The 22,116-nt window shown below is 43.8% G+C and overlaps 1 protein-coding gene across 5 annotated transcripts in view; it reads left to right on the top strand.

Annotated features, from left to right (window-relative positions):
• LOC144782081 (cadherin-related family member 4-like) overlaps positions 1 to 22,116 on the top strand; it is a 359,291-nt gene that overhangs the window by 240,018 nt on the left and 97,157 nt on the right. For all 5 annotated transcript variants that reach the window (XR_013601103.1, XM_078661234.1, XM_078661232.1 and 2 more), the window contains exon 10: positions 993 to 1,143. Coding sequence is in view for 4 of the 5 variants with exons in the window: in XM_078661234.1 (XP_078517360.1) it covers positions 993 to 1,143 (151 nt within the window). In the remaining variant the exon portion in view is untranslated. The remainder of the gene's footprint in view (positions 1 to 992; positions 1,144 to 22,116) is intronic.

The raw sequence follows: 22,116 nt of genomic DNA, 5'->3' as shown, positions 1-22,116 counted from the left end.
TACATCACACACATTCAAAGACAATGACTCATACATGTGTAAATCAGTGTGTACAAAATGTTACATAAAGCAAAGGGGACTTTAAGTTGTAAGATTCACATGTCATCCATACTGGCAGGCATTTTGTAATAGTGCTTGGTCTGGAGAACCACAATCTCATGATTAAGAACATTCCACAGTGGCAGCGTTGACTTTAATAATAAGAATTTATTTCTACCCAAACAAAGCTTTTTTTTAGCAGCATCAGGATGTTGAAAGACTGAGTAAAAAACATAACTTACTAACTTGGGCCGTGCAGTTTGCAAACAGTTCTTTGATGGCGGTTCAAAGGTCATGGCGCTAGATTACAATTGTAACCTATGAACTAAACAATAACAAAAACATCTCAGTTTCAAAAGAAGTAACCAACTGAGCTAGGTACATACCTTACTGTTCTTTAATAAGCATGTAACACAATCTTTGCAGCAGGCATATTAACCAGCTGCTCTACCAAAGATGAGTCAAAGCTGGCACAGGACAAAACTCTCATCTCTCTCAAGCAGGTACATTAATCACCAGAGTTATCTTGACACTTGTATTGTTGCCTGCGAACTTCTGGTTATACAAGGAACTTTGCAGTGCTTTTAAAACTGTTGCCTGTCTAGATACCACAGTTTGGAAACCTTATGGTGCACATTGAATAAAGGGGAGAGGTAAATTTATGGATCGTGCATAAATGGCTTTCCTTTTCTTTGGAATGAAATGTCAACCTTAATTGCATACATGTCAATAAATACATATTTTTGAAGGGATATTGACTTTTGAAAACGTGATATGAACTCCCACATACAGGTATGACTTATGTGGAAGGGACCAGTCACTTTTAGTAAAGATTCCTGTGTTGGAGAACTAGGATTGCAAGTCAATAACTTCTCCAAGTTCTCTGTGTATGTGGTAGGAAGCAAATCTGTCAAATCTGTATCCTCTTGTTCAGTGTCCTTTGCTTTTCCTAGTACTACTGTGCCAGAGACCGTTCCTGTTGGCACCGTCTTCTTCGCTCTCAGCTGCATAGACCGTGATGTCAGTAGCACCGATATCAGCTACAAAATGGCTTTCGGCCCAAATACGCCTCTAATTTTTGAGATGATAGGCAGCAACTTTCAGGTAAGATTCCAGTGTTGATGCTGCATGTAGTTTTGTACATCATAAAACATGACAGGCAGCCTGAAGATTCTGTGAAACATGAGACAAGGCCCTTCTTCTAAATTCTGTGTGTAGAGATGTGAAGAGCTTAGTGTAGGGACAAATGTACCCAAACCAGACTGGCCATGCGTGCATTGGAGCTGACTGGCCATTTGGGCACTGGGGCTAGGCCCTAGAGGAATCATGCTAAGAGTCTGCTTTTAGAGCAGTGAAGCACAGAGAGCAGTAAGGGCAAGTGAAAAGGGCAACATAGCCCTTTAACCTGGGGGCGGATGAATTATTGTGTTGGTTCCTGGTTCGTAAGAATTCTTGTAAATTTGTCAAATATGGTGATTCATGACTTAACAGCTATCCAGAAGACACATTTATGACTTAAATTAATAACTATCTCTCATTGTTATTGGAACATTAACACTAAAGCATTATCTGATAAAAGAAACTTAGTACATTTTGTTTACCCAGTCAAAAAGTTGCTGTATAAAGGAACCAACCGAGCTTCTATTCCAATTGTTTTAAAGTGTTGCTACTTGAGTGGCTTCAAGGTTCCTTCATGCACGTAAAGAATATATGTGATTTGCAATAAGAATGTATTACTTCTACATGTTCTTTACATATTTGTATTTATTATAAATGTTTTTTATTTGTTGTTTTTATGTGATCCTCACAGAGTGATGAGGCTACGTCAAAGTCCTAACAAAATCATAACATGACCAGAAACCTGGATAGAAAACTGCTTTCATGCCCAATATAACACTTTCTGTAATCTATTACATTATTAAACTAAATATTTATATAAAATCTGTAGCTTACTCCTTTTTGATTGGAAAATACATACATTTGCAATAAAGTGAGGGTTGTGATAGTACCGGAATGTATAGTGCTGCGACATAACTGCAAATAGAAGCACACAACTGTTCAGGGCCATGAAATAAACTTTTAATTCCACCTCGTCTGATATCTGCCCTCTCGAAAGAAAATGCTTAGCCATCAAAACATATTTAAAGGACATTATAGACTCTGACAGTTCTCCAATGGTACACCCACCCTTGATGACCCTACGACAGTCCAGATTAACCCCTGCCTCAGATTTAGGAGCCATGTCATGCAGAATACTAAACTACTTGTCTTCAACTATCTCTCTCTACTCTTCAAAGTTAAGCTGCTCCTCGCAGAGGTTGATTTTTAAATCACCAACAGGTGTGGTGCCTTCTCATCTTCATGGTGGAAATCCTTACTAGTTAGCATCCCAGATACCTATCTGACATCCCTGAAAAGCACTGCACATGGTATATAGGCATCTTGTAGGTTAGAAGAAAAATAACTCTTGTGAGAGCTCATTTCGACTCCCCCACCCTGCCCCCATCAACTTTTAGATTTGGAGTCTCTAGTCACATTCTGTGACTGTTCTCAGGTGTTTTAGATTTAGCAAGAGATGGAGTTCCTGTAAGATGAAGGAGCGTATAGGACTTGTCTCTGGGAGATACACTCGGAGCAGGCAGATTTTTATATGTACTTTCTATCTGAACACTAAAACTCATGACCTTTGCCTTGTAAAGTTTGTGAGGTAAGACACATTTGTTGTGATGATGTCTATATCATGTTCCACTGACACACTGGTTCCCTTTTTGGCTGTACATCCATGGTCCCTGTTCATACACTGACCGAACCGTATTGCCTTGGGAAGGGTGTAGTCCAGAAATCCATAGCACTTTATGAACCTCTAGACCAGAGGCTGGTGTGCTGTACAATGTGCAGTGACCGGGGTATGAGGAAAATTCATTTCTTTGAAATGGTGGCCCTTTATCTGTTCAGATTCATTTGTAAATACCATGAATTGTGAAAATTGAACAGCACATACACTAGTTCATGATTGGGAGACGAATATCCAAATATTGCATGGGTTCTTTCACAGATGGTGCAAAAACAACAGGTGATGGACAGAATGCAGAACAATGTCATACATTCACCCCAGTACAGCTTGATTCCGGTCCAGGGAAGACATGGCTTGGCAGTTCGGGCTGGACTGTTCCCATGAGGCACAGGGTCAGACTGATTTGCATATGGCCATGCCTGAACTGGGGTGGCGGAGTGAGCTAAAGAACGGGGATGGAATAAACCCAGATCAGTTGACTGGGGGTGAGTGTTTGTATTGTCAACGCTCCGTCCATCATCACCTTTGGTTTTTCTTTGTTCGCCCTAAGTTGGCAGGGTATGCTCAGACGTGAGTCCCTTGCTCACTTTGCCACTGGAGTCAAGCAAGCCCGGCTGAAGACGGCTGTAATGCCAGAAACCGGTCCTGGGAAGCTTGATTCCGGTCCAGGGAAGACATGGCTTGGCAGTTCGGGCTGGACCATTCCCATGAGGCACAGGGTAAGATTGATTTGCATATGGCCATGTCTGAACTGGGGTGGCAGAGTGAGCTAAAGAACAGTGATGGATTAAACCCAGATCAGTTGACTGGGGGTGAGTGTTTGTATTGTCAACGCTCCGTCCATCATCACCTATGGTTTTTCTTTGTTCTTTCACAGATGGAGCACTCCCACAATGTATCTGTTCATAACCACGCAAAACGCAAAGTGCCAACGCTTTGCCTCCAGGTACCCGGTGCATTTACTGCCTCAGCATCAGGATCAGCTCAGACACATGGACCTCAGGCAGTTGGATCTAGCAGTCTGGCACCTGAGATCTCGGAGGTTGGTTTTAGAGAAGCATCTCCAAATCCTGCGTGAGGTACATAAACCTACCACACGTGCCTGCTACGCAACAAGGCGGAAAAGATTTGTTCATCACCATTTGAGAAAACTCCTGCAAAGCATCTGTAAAATACCTCATACTCTTATCTCTTACATCTGCAGGAAGCGGGATTAGCATACAACTCAATTTGATCACATTTAACTGCAGTAGCGGCCTACATGTAGAACTGAGAACATTTGTCTCTTTAAGACACATGTAGTCAAGGCCTTCATGGAGAGCTTTAAAAGGGTAATCCCTCCAAGTACTCCTCTATCTCTAGCCTGGAATTTGAGGTCTAACTAGACTGATGGGCCCTCCTTTTGAGCCACTGCATTCTTGTGGCACACAATTCTTGCCTTGGAATGTAGCCTTTTTGGTTGCTATCACCACTCTCAGGAGAAGCAGTGAGATGCAAGCACTAACTGGAGGAACCTTTTAATCAGGTACCTAGAGATAAAATGCATTTGAGAACAAACCCACAATTTCATCCAAAAGTTATTTCTCATTTCAGGCAAACTAGACAATTATATTGCCCCTTTTCTATCCACACCCAGAGACTGTGGCAGAGAGGCTCACATTCACTTGATGTCAAGGGAGCACTGATGTGCTATATTGATAGAACATGATCCATCTGTAAGACGAAGCAACTCCTTGTTGCTTTTGAGAACCCTCATAAAGGTAACCCTATTTCCAAGGGTAGAATCAGTTGCTGGAGTGTTTGTTTTTAAAACCATATTTATTAAAGTTTTATATTCATTCTGGCAGCTCAATCGCCACCATATCGACAAGCATAAATGCATGCAGGACATTGCAGTTAAACAATCCTGTGTACATTACATAGCGAAGGAGTACGATTGTGTGATAGTTTCAAACAAAGTCAACAGAACGTAAACCATGAGCCTACAGTCCAATCTCCGTAAAGGTGGACGCAAGGAGGGAATTGAAATATTTGCAGGCGCAGCACACCCAAGGGGGAGAGGGTGAACGCGCTCAGTACTGGGAAAAAGCTGCGGGTCAAGTAATCCAATAACGCTGTGCACATGTTTTAGCCTACTTTCCCTGTGGAGGGGGTAAAGGGGCGGTGGAGAGGGATAATGAGCGAGTGGAACAGGTCAGGCATGCCCAGAAAAAGCATCACCCTTGCAAAGCATGTTGTGGCATGTCAAGTGCAGCTATCAGGGAGTTTCCTGAAAAGTGGAGAGGAGTTCATCCCATACAGCCGCAATGGGTCTCCTCCTTACACTCACACCTCCTCTCGTCATAGCCATGTGGCCTGTGCCTCCTCCCATTTAATGATAGCAGCCTGCTAATGCACTGTACTCTGAAGCATCGAGGCATTCCAGTGCATTGCCATCATATGACCGGCCATCAGCAGCACCAGATCAATGAATCGATTAACAGCACCACCTTCCCTATGTATCCTATAAAGGCCCAGTAAAGAACTAGCCACCTTGTATAGATCTGACCAGCCAGTAATACGAGTTAGGACCGCACAGGCCTCTGCCCATTGCGCGCTAATGCTCGGGCATGTGCATACCCAGAACATGTGCAGCATGTACGCCATGGGAGCATGGCAGCGAGGGCAATCAGAAAATGCCGCAGAGTATATTTTGTGTAATTTGGCCATGGTGAGCTCTATGTAAGATGTTGTTTTGGTGAGGTGAAAGCTAGCATTGCGTGAAACCTTGCACCGGCATACCAATACTTTATCCTACTCCTTCTCGGTCAGCCCACGTCTTATATTGCGCTCCCAGATGTGCCTGAGAGGAGCCAACGGGTCTTGAGTCATGTGTAAGAGTGCTTTCAAAAGCCAAGAAACCAAGCAGCTTTCCTCATCCATTTGTGAAGTACCTGTGTCAGAGGATGAGGAGTGGGCTCAGTATTGGCAATGCCCTTCATGTGCACGAGTGCAAACGCAAGGTGCCTATGAGTCAAAAACTAGCCCGTAGGCAGACCAGACTGCTCCACCAGCAAGTCAAGTGGTATGAGTCCCCCCTCCTGAAATATGTCCTCTAGAGTGGTCCCGCTTGTGGAGTTCCACAGCCCCCATGACCAGTCGCATCCCGAAAAGCCCAGGTGGAGTATAAGGGAATCTCAGGAGCATACAAAGAAGCATTTGCCACTATCTGCAGTGCCCGGCAGAGGCATACATAGGCCACTCGCAGGAGGCTATTAGGGGACACTGGTAACTCTGAGCCAGGATCAGTGGCGTCACTAAGGGAGTGCGGGGGTGCGGACCGTACCGGGTGACACCAGGGTGACACAAGCACATGGGGTGACACCGATCTGGTCACGCTGTGTTGGCTGCTGGCCAAACTTTGCAGCCTCACCTCTGCCATTAAATGGGCCCTCCAGTCCTTTCAGTATTACCTTCTGTTGTCGTTTCAATGTGGACTTTCTATCTCGTGCTCCGGTGGACTCTTGGCCCGGGCGATCGGCCAAGCCTGGTAGGGGAGTACTGTAAGGAAAAGGCCTTGGGGGCTTGTGGCGGGAGCCCCGGGGGCACCAAGGAGTCCTGCTTCCTAGGTTCTTCCTCTGTTGCTGGTGTAATACTGCCGGTGCAAGGGACAGGAGGGACTTTATATTCCGATAGTACGAAACTGCGGAGGGGAACTCGGATGCAAGGAGGTGAAAGCAGGAGAGCAGAGGAGGACAACGTGAAGGAGGTCGCAGTAGCGGACGCTACGGAGGAGAAAGTGGTGGGAGAACAACCAGTGTGACCAGAGGCCGGCAGATCCAGAAGGGACTCCCTGACCAAGGACGTGGATGAACGGGAGGTCAGCAGGAGCCAGGATGACCACCGGGAAGGCGTGCTGGATGAGGCGGCCTTGGCTCTGTCACAGAGGAGTTCCATGGGGTAAGTCGTGAGGGGGTGACACCATGAGTTACCCTCACTGGGTGACACCAACCCTAGTGACGCCACTGGCCAGGATGAAGGTATTTGCACTAAACTAACCACTCCAAGTCGTGAGCCCCAGCCTAATTCCTCCAAGTTGAGCCGAGCCAACCAAGGGGTAGGCCGCTGGAGCTGGGCAGCCAGATAATACTGCTGGAACACTGGGGCACCCAGTCCACCACTCTCTGTCGGGAGCTGCAATTTACACAAAGCCACCCTGCGACTCCCTTTATTCTAATGAGAACTCCTAGCATTGTATTTAACGTCCAAAATGTACTGTGGGGGGCAAGGAGTGGCAAATTTATAAAAAAAAATATAGGCAGCGCAGAAACATTACCATTTTAGAGAGAGCAACCCGTACCTGCACCATGAGCAGGAGAGAACATCAAAAGGCAATCTGAGGTCGCAGGGAAGATATCTCCTTCGTAAGATAGCCTTTGATTAAATCATGAGGCGTGTTTTAAATATTAATCCCCAAGTAGCAAAGGGTGCTCGGCTTCCACCTGACCACATGCGTACCAACCACAGGGCCATTCGGAGGGCAATCTGGATGAATTGGGAACAGGCACAATTAAACCAGTGGACTCCCTAACCCGAAGTGGCTCTAAAATCATCCAGCATGCGGGTGAAATCTGCTATACTGTCCAGGTTCTCTTTCATGTACACTAGGACACTATCAGCATATATGGAGATGATGTGGACTTCGCCGCCCATACAAAAAAAAAACCATTCAGCGCCATATTGCTGAAGACACTGTGCTAGAGGCTCAATCGCCAGGGCAAAAAGCCAAGTGGAGAGGGGGCAACCCTGATGCGTACCCCTTAGCAGTGGGAACCAGGCTAGATATCCTCACCCTCGCAGACGGCTCAGTGTAAAGAAGTTTGATCAATCCCAAAAGCTTACCCCTGAAGCCAATTTTTTGTAAGACTGTGAACAGGTAGCCCCAGTCAAGGGTGTCTAAAGCTTTCTCGAGGACTAGCACCAGGTAAGCCAAGAGGGGCCAGTGTGTCAGAGTGTCCTCCAATATTCTATGAATGTGACAGAGATTGAGGGTTGTGGATCTGCCTGAGACTAATCTGTTCTGGACCGTGTGGACCAGTGTTGACATATGATCAAAAAGCTGTGCCGCCAGCATCTTACCAAGAAGCCTATAATCAGTACCCATCAATGACAGCACCCTATAAGATGAGACCTTGAAGGGGTCCCACCAGAATGGCCTCTCTCATGGATGGGGTAAATGTCCCCCCACGAGGGTGGCAGTGTACAATTCCACCAATTTGGGGGCCAATAAGACTTCATAGGTCTTATAATTTAAATTGGCAAGCTGTTGAGACCTGGGGATTTACAGGTAGGGAAGTCCCATATATCACTCTAATTTCCTGCTCTGTTACAGGGTCATTCAGGACTGGCATCAGTACATCAGATACGTAGTCTGGGAACCCGAGCTGTCCAAAATGGGCCGTAGTTTTATAAAGGGTCTGATAGTGCACACAAAATGTATTATGTATCGCTTCTTGGATGGTGTGATTGTGTCAGTGGAAATTCGGATGGCAGTCACCAGTATGGTGTCCAATGCACTCCATAGCAACCATGCCAGCAAGCATCCAGCTTATCCCCTTCCTCATAGACCCTGGCCTAATATGCCTTGTAATCCAGGCACCTAAAGGACTTTAGTAGTTGAGCAATGCACTTCTTAGCGTCACTTAGTGCCACCTTAGCCGTCTCATCCTCAATTGCAGTCTGTTCAAGACCCCTCAAGGAGGTTTTCACCTGGCTGAGCGAGCCCCACGCTCTTATAACTGTATGTATGGATTGCCCTCGAACCAAATTTTTAACACGTCCCTACTACCAACCGTGTGGAGGCTGTGTCACTGTTCTCTGTTATATAGTTTGCTAGTGTGTTGCGGACCGAGTCACAGAACACAGGTTCTTCTAGCACAGTGGGCAGCAAGTGCCATGTGGGAACCAGTAGGATGGGGCCACCCCACGCAATCAGCCATAGCAGCAGGTTGTGATCTGATCTCCACAAGTATTTCGCCGATGTGTCTTTAAGCTGTGTGGTGGGGTGGCAGAGGAAACCTGTGGCCCTGAAGTTGGACACCATTGTTAATGCCATCACGTGGATATGAAGATCATGTGGTGAAGAGTGAAAGGAATATTCCTGAGCAGCTGGATTCATGGCTTGCCAGACATCCAGTAAGGGCCAGTATGCAAGCCACTGGGACAGGTAGGCTGCGGCACATGTAGTAGAGGACTAGGGAAAAAGATGATAGGACCTATCCAGTGCAGGGTCCGGAACACAATTAAAATCGCCCCAGACATCCAAGGCAAATGGGATCATCGGGTCAGCAGTGAAGATTTGCACGCCAGAAAACCGGCCTGAGGTACATTCAGTAAATACAAACTCCCAAACAAAGCCTTCACCCCTACCATATACACATAGCATCCCTCCAAGTTTGTTTCCACCACTGTGTCTTTAAAGGGAACCCCCGGTTGTATCCATATCAACGCTCCCCTAGCATAGCCCAAATAGGCCGTGCAGAAGCATTTCCTCCTCCAGCTTTTTCGAAGTGGAAGGTCTTCTCACCTAGCTAGGTGAGTTTCCTGTAAGAAGGCCACTAGTGTCCCATGCCATTTGAGGTATTGACAGTCTGACCACTGTTCCCAGTTCCCGGACATTCCAGGGAAGAAAGGTTCATTTAGCCATACAGCAAACAAATGGAGCAGGGAAGTGAACCATGCCTCCCTGACAGGGATTCCCCAGGCGTGCTGAAATGAAAGTATGATAAGCGGCTCAATTAAAACAACAAAATGGAATCCCCAGCATCCAGTCCCAGGGCGGCATCATCATCATCTGGATGCCCAAACGGTTAACATGATGTTGCAAATTCGTGGGCCCTACAGCACAGCCACGCAATGGTTTCAGGATACCCAAAGGAAGGAGGCATGAACATTGTGTTTTATTCACCGTTTACGATCCAGGGGGTGACAGAGAGGCCCAGTATTAGCTGCAATGGTCCAGGGCCCCAATGTTCCAGGAGACAGATGGTCACAGGTACTCACCTCAGCAGCCGCCAGCAAGCAAGCACCGAAGTGACACACACTTAAAGCAAGTTATCAGCCATCTCTGGCGTGACATGGGAAGCAGGGTTTACAATGCAATCAGCCAGGATGTTTCAGAGTTTCCATCAGTCTTATGTGGCACCAGCTGTGCTAGAATCTTAGAGATTAGCCACCACAGTGAGGGCTGAAATCCTTTCTCAGTGCGCCTTTGCCGGCTTGGGAGCACCAGGGACATCAGCAGCAGGTCTGTGTGACCTGCCCCTATGCCATCCCTGCCACAGCATCTCCGAGGGGGGACTCTGCAGTGCAGCATCACTAACATCAGATGAAGGCATTTCTCGCTGCTAGACCCAGTCCCAGGTGTCCCCCGGCTCCATGAAGAAGTATGAGGTTCCATTGGACAACACTTTTAGTTTGGCAGGAAACAAGAGGCAGTACTTAAATCCCTCCACCCTCTTCTTGTGGTTCACACCCATAAAGAAGGTTTCCCGATGCTGGACTGCCATAGTATATACAGGAAAAGGAAGATCTGTGCATTGTTGAATGTGACGCTGTCCAGCCTCAGGCAGCTTGCAGTGTCTTGGTCTCTAAACTTCAGTAACCTGGTCACCACAGGTCTAGAGAGAGCACAAGGCGGGGGTATCACGGCAGGTACCCAGTGCACCTGCTCAACCGTGAAGTGGGGTGATAGCCTCTTAGGCGTGGCAGCAGTGGACAATCACTTGTCAAAGAAGGCAATAAGGTCATCACCCTCCGATCCCTCTGGAAAACCAACAATACGGACATTGTATCTGGAACAGTTTTTCAGGTCATCCAATTTCCCTTCCAACTGTTTTACCCTGCTAGTAAGGTCACTGACTTGTTTGGTGAGTGATTGAGTCTGCAGTTGTATCTCAGAGTTGATGGATTCTGTATCTTTCACGCTGTCCGGGCTTCCTCTGGCCCTCTCTCAGGAGTCCCAACTCCAGTGCCACTGCATCGACCCTGCCCCAAGGTCCAGCTGCGTCGCCATGATGGCATTAAGAATGGTGTCCAACTTCAGGCCATAGGGTCCACACCCATTGCCACCTGCATATGTCCTCAGAAGGCGAGGACGTCCATTAGTCAGCAGGGGGGTCAGACACATTACATCCACCATTTTGCGGCACCTGGCCACACCCCACGTAGATGGATTGTTAAAAGTAGGCTAAGGCTTGGGGTACATTGTGTGTTGCAGCACTCCACTTGAAAGAAGACGGATAGCATGGTAGACATTTGTTGGGCTGCTATCTGGTCAATCCCACACTTGTTTACCAATCATTATTGTGTGGACATCCAAGTCTGTCAGGTAGCTTTAGTTGGTGAAATCATTTTAAGAACTGTGATCCAAACATCTGCATAATCCCCTCACTAGCCACCTCTCAGGAGGGGTACTGATTTATAATCTCTGCAGAACATGTGTATCTACAGGAACACATGCTATGAATTTAAAAGCGGCACAGCAGTCAAACAGTATGAATCACACATAAACGTTGTTCTGGAGGAGACAGCAAAACAGCATGCATTTGAAACAACAATATTTAAGCAAATAAAAAGAGAACATAGTATGATGTGGAATCAGGAATAGCTGACAGTTCATGTACATCCAGTATATGGATGCAAGCCAACATCCTGATTCATACCATTTGTATGGCATAAACTCTAAGGGCCTCATTATGAGTGCCCTGGAGCCAGAGTGTTAAGTTGACACCCCTCAGATAATGATACTGTACTTATGTTAATAACGGGTGGGCGGTATTTCTGAGAATTAAAAGTTCTATCCTGAGAAGCATCTGGGAAATGTGAAATTATCAGATGAACTGTAATTTCAAGTCCACTTCCCCAGTAATTCCTCACTCTTCCCTACAATATCCTCTAAATGCTTCTGTTGTTTCCAGATCTATGGTGTTTCCATGGACATTAGAGCCTCTGATGGGACTTCAGAGATAGTTATGTGACCCACTTAAAATTGTAGGGCCCCTGTAATGAGGCCCTCAGTATTTCTGTGAAGTAGGGCCCTGTTGCTTTTTTTAAATACATTTTGACGTGATCGTATACAATAACCACTAATGGCTCTTGTATGCTGCATGACAGATGAGGCAGCTTAATATGGAGGATAATTTTGAACATTACTTCTATATTCAGCAATCGGGTTATATATCACAAGTCTGGTTTATCACACCAGTGTTACATGTCATCAGGGGCGGCTCTAGGCTCATGGCGGCACTAGGCAGGGAGCGTAGGTAGGGGGCCCGGGGAGAGGGGGTCCGGGCAGGGTGGAGGGGGGTCAGGGTGTTTGGAAGTGGAAAAGAGCCAGAGGCCACCAAATCCCTGCCAGGGGCCGCCACGCAAATATTTATCCATCCTCAGAGGATTATTATATTAAGGATATATATTGGTGTGGTGGCCCCTGGGGTTTGGTGGCCCTGTGCAGGTGCACATCTTGCACATGCCTAAGGCCGCCCCTGATGTCATTGTATCTCCAAACCGTTAAACATAAGAAATGCTCCGGGCCCAAAAGAAGCAACGTTTCCTAAATCATGTGTGATATTGCTCCCTCACACAACTGGACTATACACACTCTCCAAGGGTCAGTACAGTAATAAAGGCTAACCCATTGCACATTTTATAATGTTCTGCCTTTCCTCTAGACAGCCATGTCAATGAGGCATCAGGAACATGACTACTCCTGTGTGTATAAACAAACCACTTTCTCCTAGATTACTTCCTCGTCAATTTTAGCTTGCAGTGCCAGTAATATACTGTCCAACTCTGTAACACCTGTTCCACCTCTCCTCCCTCCAGGCTGTACAGTAAAGGCTGCTATTTCAGCCATGGTCCACCTCTGTGTGTCTGCTAACCATACCTGTATGTCTGCTGCCTGTCTGGCGTTCCATGCCATTGCAATATTATGCTTGGCGAGTACCCGCGCTAGGTCTTGGAATCTACATGTGTGCTTGGCTGCTTTTAGCCTGTGCATCAGGCCCAGTATTTAGGATGGTAAGTCCTGGGGCACCCTTCTTCCTGACAATACAGTCAGGACCATCACTACCTCAGCCCAGAATTGTTTTCTGTACAGCTCCATTTAATGTGTGGAAAGTCTGCTAGCGGTGTCTGACATCAAAGGCAGTGATCTACAGAACCTGGGTACCTATGTGCAATATTTTTAAGTGCGAGATATTCTTAAATGTGAGTAAATGCATCACATACATTTAAACTGTAAGTTTCTCTTAACCACCTTGGGTATCGCAGCATCGTCTCCCATTACTTATTCAGGAATTGTTTCCCTAGTTATCTCCTCCCATTGGGTTCTAAGTGTGTCTATGTTTGCTTAAAAGATAGGGAAAATGGCACCATAAAGTAAAGATACGACCCTTCTCCCAGCCTCATGTGTCAGCAGAATAAGTACAGTGTCATTCCCATTTGGTTCAACATATCCCTTCCCCCAAGCATGTCTGATAGCAAGAAAGTGGACATCATGTGTGAGAAAATGACTTGCACCTAGCTCCCACAAGTCTGTGAGGGTATTGTTCGCATGATGGGTAACATTTGAATACAAATCTCCCATATCTTTTCTCTCCATGCTCAGAAGTTATGTATTTTGGTGAGTATTTTAAACCCATGGAGTTTGTCCCAAGTGGGATTTCTGGGGCGTACACTTCTGAGGATCCCAAATGAAATGAAATGAAATGAAAATAATATTTATAAAGCGCAACAATTGCCCTGAGGCGTCCAGGCACTAACACTGAAACAGAAAGGTACCCTCAAAAGGTTACTATTTGCTAAAAAGGAAGGTTTTAGTTGTTTCCGGAAGCTGGTTAAATTGGGGTTTTCCCGCATCTGTAGAGGGAGGGTGTTCCAAAGTTTGGAAACATTATACGAGAATGAGCGTCCTCCTGCTCTGGCTCTAAAGATTCTGGGGATTTTGGCTAGTGAGGCAGTAGAGGAACGGAGTGCTTTGTTGGGCACATAAGGGGAGATCAGGGCACGGTTGATTTCTGGACCCATTTTCCAGAAAGTCTGGTGGGCGATGCATAGAGCCTTAAACTTCACTCTATCCCTGACCGGTAGCCAGTGTAGAGTTCTTAGGCCATTTTTTATAGAGGTCCTCCGAGGGATTCCCAATAGCACACGGGCTGCACAATTTTGGGTACGCTGAAGTTTTTGTAGCGTATAGTCTGGTGCTCCAAGATATAACGCATTATTAAAATCCAGACGGGATTGGACAAGGCCCTGTATAATTATTTGTCTGGCCTCGGGTGGAAGGAGGGGGAGAATTTTTTTTGTTACCCTAAGGAGGCCAAAACAAGTGGCCGACACCTTGGTGGCCTGTGTGTTAAGGCTCAGCGATTTATCGAGCCATACTCCCAGACTTTTGATGGTATCTCTCGGGGGTGGGGCAGCACCCATGCTTGTGGGCCATATCAGCTCTAACGCGGAGGGGGCCGCCGGGCCCAGGAGCATGAGCTCAGTTTTGTCGTTGTTAAGTTTCAGACATGAGCTCATCATCCAGCTTTTTACATCCTCCAGGCATGCCGCTAGATTGGGTGGCGAGAGAAGGCCGCTCTTCGGCGCAAGGGAAACCACCAGCTGGGTGTCGTCCGCATAGGAGATGATGTTAACACCATGCGGACGAACAATCCCAGCCAGCGGTCTCATATATGCGTTGAAGAGCGTGGGGCTCAAGGATGAGCCCTGCGGAACTCCACACCCCAGAGGCCTGCTAGATGATACGGAGGTGCCGTCGAAGACCTGGAAGGTCCTGTCCGAAAGAAAAGATTCGAACCAGATCAGGGCCTCTCCGGCCACTCCTAGGTCGGCGAGACGGTTCAGCAGAATTTTATGATGTACCGTATCAAATGCGGCGCTTAGATCGAGGAGGATCACTGCCACTGACCCCCCTCGATCCAAGATCCGTCTCGCCTCCTCAGTTACGGCCAGTAGGGCGGTCTCCGTCCCGTGTTTTGGGCGAAAGCACGTCTGAGAAGCATCGAGGAGATGGTTTCCTTCGAGAAACGTCGTCAGAACGGTATTGACGTGCTTCTCCAGGATCTTTGCTGTCCACGGGAGCAGGGAGATCGGGCGGTAGTTGCCTGGGTTAGCTGGGTCAAGGGAGGGTTTTTTTAGAAGGGCCCGCACCATAGCGTGTTTCCAGGTCGCTGGTACTGTCCCACTTAATATGGACGAGTTCAGTAGTTCCAGAAGAGTGGGGAGAATGATTTTGCTGGCCAGCCCCAGTGAACCCGGAGGAGCAGGGTCACACGGAGAGCCGGTTTTTATTAGTTGAGCGAGGCTTTCCAACGTTTCTAGTTTCAGCAAGGGAAGGGACTCCAACCTGTTGTCGCTATCCCGAGCTGAGTCCGGGTGTCGGGAGGGTAGGTCAGCAGGGGGGTTCAAAAAGGAATGGTAGATTTTATTCACTTTCTGAAAGAAGTAGTCTCCCAACTCGTCACATTTGGAAGTTGAACTACTGTTGTCTATGGGGGACAAGGCGGGTTTTATAAGGGAATTTACAATACGATAAATCTCTTTCGGCTTCGACTTAGCCGCTGTTATTTTATCATTGTAGTAGGCTGTTTGAGAGATTTTTATGGCCAGTTTATAATTCCTGATCGTTTCCCTGTAGCTGAATTTTTCAGCAGGGTTGTAGGTCATACGCCATTTCCTCTCCTGTCTCTTACATAGACGCTTTAGAGTTCTGAGTTCTTCTGTATACCACGGGGCTGATTTGTTTTGCCTTTTTGACTTAGATGGGCGTAGAGGGAGAACCGAGTCAAGAGAGGAGGTTATCCATTCGTCATATTTAATGTTGTTAGCCGCTGGATCGTGAGAAAGTGTGGGCCTAATAGTACCAAGAGCCTTCATCCAGTTGTCAATCGGAAGTTTGGACCAATTTCGAATTTTTCGGGTTATAAAGGAGGATGGGGGGGGTTTAGCCAAAGTCCAGGAAAATGATATTAGGAAATGGTCCGACCAAGGAAGGCTACTGATAGTGCCCACCTTAAGCTGATCGTTGTTGCTAAAGATGGGATCGAGCAAATGCCCCTTTTCGTGTGTAGCAGAGGGGACTAATTGCTCCAATTGGATGGCAGCCAGGCTTGACGACATCTCTAAAGCCGTGGAATCCAACCGGTCGTCAAAATGGATGTTGAGATCTCCCAGTATGGTAAAGTTGGAGGGAGAGACGACCAGTTGGGAGGCCACAGAAAGCAGAGAGGTGTTAAATTGTCCCATGGCTCCAGGGGGACGGTAGATGAGAATCCCAGTGAAGCTGGTATTAGGGGAAAACTCGACTGCAAAAGAGAGATTTTCGCAGTCCTCAATCTCTTCCACTAGGTAGCGACAGACATAGCTCTCTTTATAGATGATCGCCAGGCCGCCACCTCTGCCCATTGGTCGATCAGCCCGCACTATCTGATAACCTGGAATGATAGCCTGAGCTAGGTCTGGTTGAGAATCTTGATGTAACCACGTTTCGGTCAAAAAGATTGCGTCCGGTGAGTATTCATCTAGTATCAAAGATATTTCGAAACAGTGTTTTACTAGAGACCTGCAATTAAGCAGAAACATGGAGTATTCCTTTACTTCTGGCTTGATAGTAGTGGTTTCGATACTCAACTGAGACTTACAGTATGCACAGCAACGCGTGATCTCCATAGGGTGTGTGGGGACGCCGCAGCTAAGTGAGGTCGGCGGACGCAGCCCATGTAGGAAGCTGGAACTGTATACATGTCTGTCACTTCCAGAAGAGCCGGGGGACATGGACCCTGGACCCGGCCGGGCGCGGACGAGCGCAGACGAGCTTGCCTTAAGCGCGCCTTCGGCGCGCAATCGTCGCGCCCGCTGCGCTCGTCCGCTGCGTGTCCGGTGAATGGGCATGATTTATGGAGTGAAAGTTAGGAGGGGGCAGGGGGTGTGGCCTGCACGAGTGGGCGTGTCCACTAGGCGTCAGGGATGGCGTCAGGAAATATGATCAACACTCGCCCGCGGCAGCTAGCAGTCAGCCGAGCGGGGTGTTGAACAGTGAAAACAAAGAGTGCCCAGCGGGGTAAGTGAGGTTAAAACCACATAGAAATTGTGACAATCAATTTTAAAAACGAGTAACTGGCTCCCGGCTTTTCGCCTCAGGAGGGGTATCTGAGAAGTGCAGCGCTCTCATTCAGCGCGCGCTTTTGTAGGCGAAAGGGGGCGTGGCCTGCGCGAGTGGGCGTGTCCACTAGGCGTCAGGGATGGCGTCAGGAAATATGATCAACACTCGCCCGCGGCAGCTAGCAGTCAGCCGAGCGGGGTGTTGAACAGTGAAAACAAATGCTTCAGGATCAGCAGCAACTCCTGAGCTATGGAGGGGGAGCATCACACTCCCTGCCGCAGTCTCAAAAGTTGAAAAATAAACAATAATAAAACAGGTTTATTATCGTTTTCTTTTTCAATTTCTAAGTGCCGAGTCTTGCGGAAGGAACCTTCGTGGGGGGCAGTCACGGAGGGGGAGTGACAGGCACTGCTATAAGTGTCCATGTCGGTTTCGCCGGCTGTTTAAGGACGGCCAAACCGACATGCGCACTGAGCTGTCTACAACCAAAGCTGCATTGCTGGGTTGAAGACAGCAGGCACAAGCTCCCAGTCTCGTGTACGAGAGCAGCATCAGGATTGGCCGTGGGGGAGTCTGGGAGCCTGTGCTGCAGTCTGGAGCAGAAGAGAGGCGATGAGGCGAGCGACAGGTAATTTCTTTCTTTATCTTTTTATGTATATTCGTCCTCCCCTCCGCCACTCTGCCCTGACACCAGCTGCTGTTCAAGACGCAATGCCAGCAATGCCTGGCTACCCTCAAGTTTACAGTCACCCAACAGGAAGGAAGGTACTCCTGAAGCTCGCCTCTAACATTTTCAATGGGTGAAGCGATGCATGTAGCTCTGCATATTCACTGTCAAACGCCTCTGATAACCATCTCATAGGCCATTGAACTGAGCAGCCAGATAGTTGGCCTCATAATTCGGAGCCCCCAATCCTCACCTGTCTAGTGGTCTCATAATTTTTCGTAGAGCCACTCTTCTTCTCCCCTTACCCCATACCAATTAAACCAGAAGGATGTGAAGCCCAGCAAAGAGCTTCGTAGGTAGCAATATCAGCTTAGCTGAAAAAAATACAGCAGGTGGGACAGGAGTAGCATCTTTGCTACTGCGATGTGACCCATTGGGGAAAGAGGAAGGCCACATTAGATGGTCATTGATTGCCTTGCCTTCGCCAGTATGCGACCCACATTTCCAGAGATTAAGCACACAGTATTCTGAAATATATTTGGACTTCCAGTTAGTGAAATGTGTCAGCCTCCCAGACCACATGTGAATTTTCTGCTACCAGACATACAGGCTGGACTGCTGGTGTCAGTGGGACAAGGCAATACTTGTTCCAACTGACCTGGTGCCATGAAATAGTCCCACATTCAGTCAACAATGCTATCACATCAGGTAGGGCAAGCCGGGTCTCCTAGGTACAAAAGGGCATTATCCGCATATAGAAATATAAAGTGGCACCGTGTGCAATTTGATACCCCTCTCACCAGTAGATAAATAGCCAAGGCAAACAACAGTAGGGACAAAGGGTGTGCAGTCTAAATATCGAGTTTTTTTATTTCGAATAGACATAATATCGACTCCAGAATATCGAAATGGCATTAATATCGAGGTAAGTAATATCGAAGTTTTTTTTATCGATTGTTATGTATGTTAAAAAATATCGATAGATAAAATATCTAATATGTAATATCGTTAGTAAAAAATATCGACATTTTTAGTAGTTAAAAAATATCGAAAGTTGTGTTATCGACAGTCATGATATCGACTGTCATGATATCGACAAATAATATGGATATAAATAATATCTAATAGTTAAATGTACACTGTTTTTATGTTTTATAAATACATTTATTGTTAAAATATATGTTATTTATTTATTTATTTATATAGAAATAATTAAAAAAATAATTAATAATTTTAATAAATAATTCAAATACTATAATAATTTCTAGGAGCGGGTAGTGGGTTTTTAGGGGAATAGGGTGGGAAGTATTTTAAATATAATTAATTAAATATGTAAATTTATTAATTGGTATTAATATTTAATTAATTGTTAATTAATTTTTTTTTAAAAATATAATATTTAATTGGTAATTAATTAAATTAAATACATTAATTGCTCATTATGCTCATTCAAAAAATGTATGTTATGTAGCGGGTTGTGGGTTTATAGGGGAATAGGGTGGGAAGTAAATTAATTATAAATAATTAAATATGTAAATTAATTAATTGGTATTAATATTAAATTAATTGTAAATTATTTAAAATGTGTTAATTATATATAATTTAATTGGTAATTAATTTAATTTAATTGAATAATTGCTAATAATGAAAAAGTAAATATTTTATGTCATGTAGCGGGTTGTGGGTTTATAGGGGAATAGGGTGGGAAGTAATTAAATTTTAAATAATTAAATATGTAATTTCCTTAATTGGTAGTTAAATTAAAATAATTGTTACTTAAATCATATATTTAAATCATATAAAATTTAATTGGTAAATAATTTAATTTATTAATAGCTAATTATGTGAATTTATAAATTTTATGTCATGTAGTGGGTTGTGGGTTTAAAGGGGAATAGGGTGGGAAGTATTTTTATTATAATTATTTACAAAAGCTTAAATTATTAATTGGTAGTAATAATTTAATTATTGTCAATCAAATAATGTATTGAAATTATATAAATTTACATTGGTAATTAATATAATTGTATTGAGTAATTGCTAATTATGTTATTTTAAATAATGTATGTGATGTAGGGGGTTGTGAGTTTATAGGGGAATAGGGTGGGAAGTAATTTAAATATAATCAATTAAATATGTAAAATTATTAATTGGTAGTAATATTTAATTTAATGTTAATTTAAAAATTATTGTTCATTAATTAAAATATAATTGGTACATTATTTTATCTAATTGATTATTAGCTAATTATGTTACATTAATTATTTACTTTTCTGTAGTGGGTTGTCTGTTTATACGGGAATAGAGTGGGAAGTAATATAATAATAAATAAGGAAAAAATAATATTTACTTAAGGTATACAAAGTTTAGCACACAACGTTTAAAATTCAATACCTTTACAATTAAACTTTTACAACGCTAAAACCATAGCAACGCATGTATTTAGATCAAATGTTTTTAGTTTGCAGGTATTTTTACTACGCATACCATTACAACGTAAGTGTTGGTAGGTATATAATTATATTTAAAATCTTATAGCTTTGGATTGTTGGCTAAAGGGGTATTTTTAGGGTTCAGGGTCAGTTTTCAGTTTGTGGGTAAAGGGGTATTTTTAGGGTTCAGGGTCAGTTTTCAGTTTGTGGGTAAAGGGGTATTTTAAGGGGTGAGGGTCAGTTTTAAGTTTTTCGCTAAAGGGGTATTTTTAGGGTTCATGGTCAGTTTTTAGTTTGTGGGTAAAGGGGTATTTATAGGGTTCAGGGTCATTTTTCAGTTTGTGGGTAAAGGGGTATTTTTTGGGTTCAGGGTCAGTTTTCAGTTTTTGGGTAAAGGGGTATTTTTATTGTTCAAGGTCAGTTTTCAGTTTGTGGGTAAAGGGGTATTTTTTGGGTTGAGGGTCAGTTTTCAGTTTCTTGCTAAAGGGGTATTTTTAGGGTTCAGGGTCAGTTTTCAGTTTGTGGGTAAAGGGGTATTTTTAGGGTTGAGGGTCAGTTTTCAGTTTCTTGCTAAAGGGGTATTTTTAGGGTTCTGGGTCAGTTTTCAGTTTGTGGGTAAAGGGGTATTTTTAGGGTTATGGATAAGTTTTTAGTTTTTGGGTAAAGGGGTATTTTTAGAGTTCAGGGTCAGTTTTCATTTTGTGGGTAAAGGGGTATTTTTAGGGTTCAGGGTCAGTTTTCAGTTTGTGGGTAAAGGGGTATTTTTAGGGTTGAGGGTCAGTTTTCAGTTTCTTGATAAAGGGGTATTTTTAAGGTTCAGGGACAGTTTTCATTTTGTGGGTAAAGGGGTATTTTTAGGGTTCTGGGTCAGTTTTTAGTTTTTGGGTAAAGGGGTATTTTTAGAGTTCAGGGTCAGTTTTCATTTTGTGGGTAAAGGGGTATTTTTTGGGTTCAGGGTCAGTTTTCAGTTTGTGGGTAAAGGGGTGTTTTTAGGGTTCAGGGTCAGTTTGGGGTTTTAGGGTAGAGGGGTAAAGGGTAAAAATAAGGTCAATTTAAATTTTCATTAAATTAATTAAATTTTATTTCATTTTATTAAATTATTTTCTATTAATTTACATTAAATAATATATTATATAATTATAAATACTTATGTTGTAATGCTATGCGTTGTAAAGGTATTTGCTTTGTAAAAACATTCGTTGTAAATAAATGCGCTGTAATGCTATTTGCGTTGTAAATAATTTGTTGTAAAGGTATGCGTTGTAAAAGTATGTGTTCAAACGTCATACATCTTTTATTTTATTGTATTTAATAGAAAAAAATTTACATTTAAATTTTTATTATCAAAATAATTATTGGTAATTAGTTGTAAATTAGTATTAATAGGTAAGTAATAGAAATAACGATAGTTATTTTGTAATTTGGATATATTAATTATTATGTTAAATTAAATAGTTAATCATTTGTTAACAAAATTATATTGATAATATTTTGTTATTTATTTATTAATATATGAAGTATTGACTTTCCCTACTGTTGCACCCATTGGAGTGGAATTAGTAATTAGTATGGGTTCAGTGTCCAGCAACTTCCATGACTTTACAATTGGTGAAATGGGAATTGTAATTTGTATGGTTTTAATGTGTAGTATGGTTTTGTAAGTTTATAATTGGTGCAGTGGAAATAAGAAAACTTTTTTTATATAAAAAATTATTATTGGTAGGATACTATAATAAAGTTTTTACAGTACATAGAAAAATTCTGTTTTAATTATAATTATTGTTATTGTAGTACTTAAAAGATTAATACACTTTTACAAAGATTAAATTTTAAAATGCATTTTTATATAGAATATTTCATATGCAATTTATATTTATATACAATAATAAAGAAGGAAACATACACAGGGTTAAATGCAATAACTGAAAAACAGTTTATTAACATTTAATAAATAAATTGTAAGTAGAGATTTATTTTTTATTTCAATTGAAATTTTTAACTAAACAGTTTTTATTATCCCAAAAAATATATGAAG

The sequence above is a fragment of the Lissotriton helveticus genome, chromosome 9 (genome assembly GCF_964261635.1).
Source record: "Lissotriton helveticus chromosome 9, aLisHel1.1, whole genome shotgun sequence".
NCBI classification, from domain to species: Eukaryota; Metazoa; Chordata; class Amphibia; order Caudata; family Salamandridae; genus Lissotriton; species Lissotriton helveticus.
The sequence above is the reverse complement of the archived record's forward strand: the minus strand, read 5'-3'. Positions and strand labels throughout refer to the sequence as shown.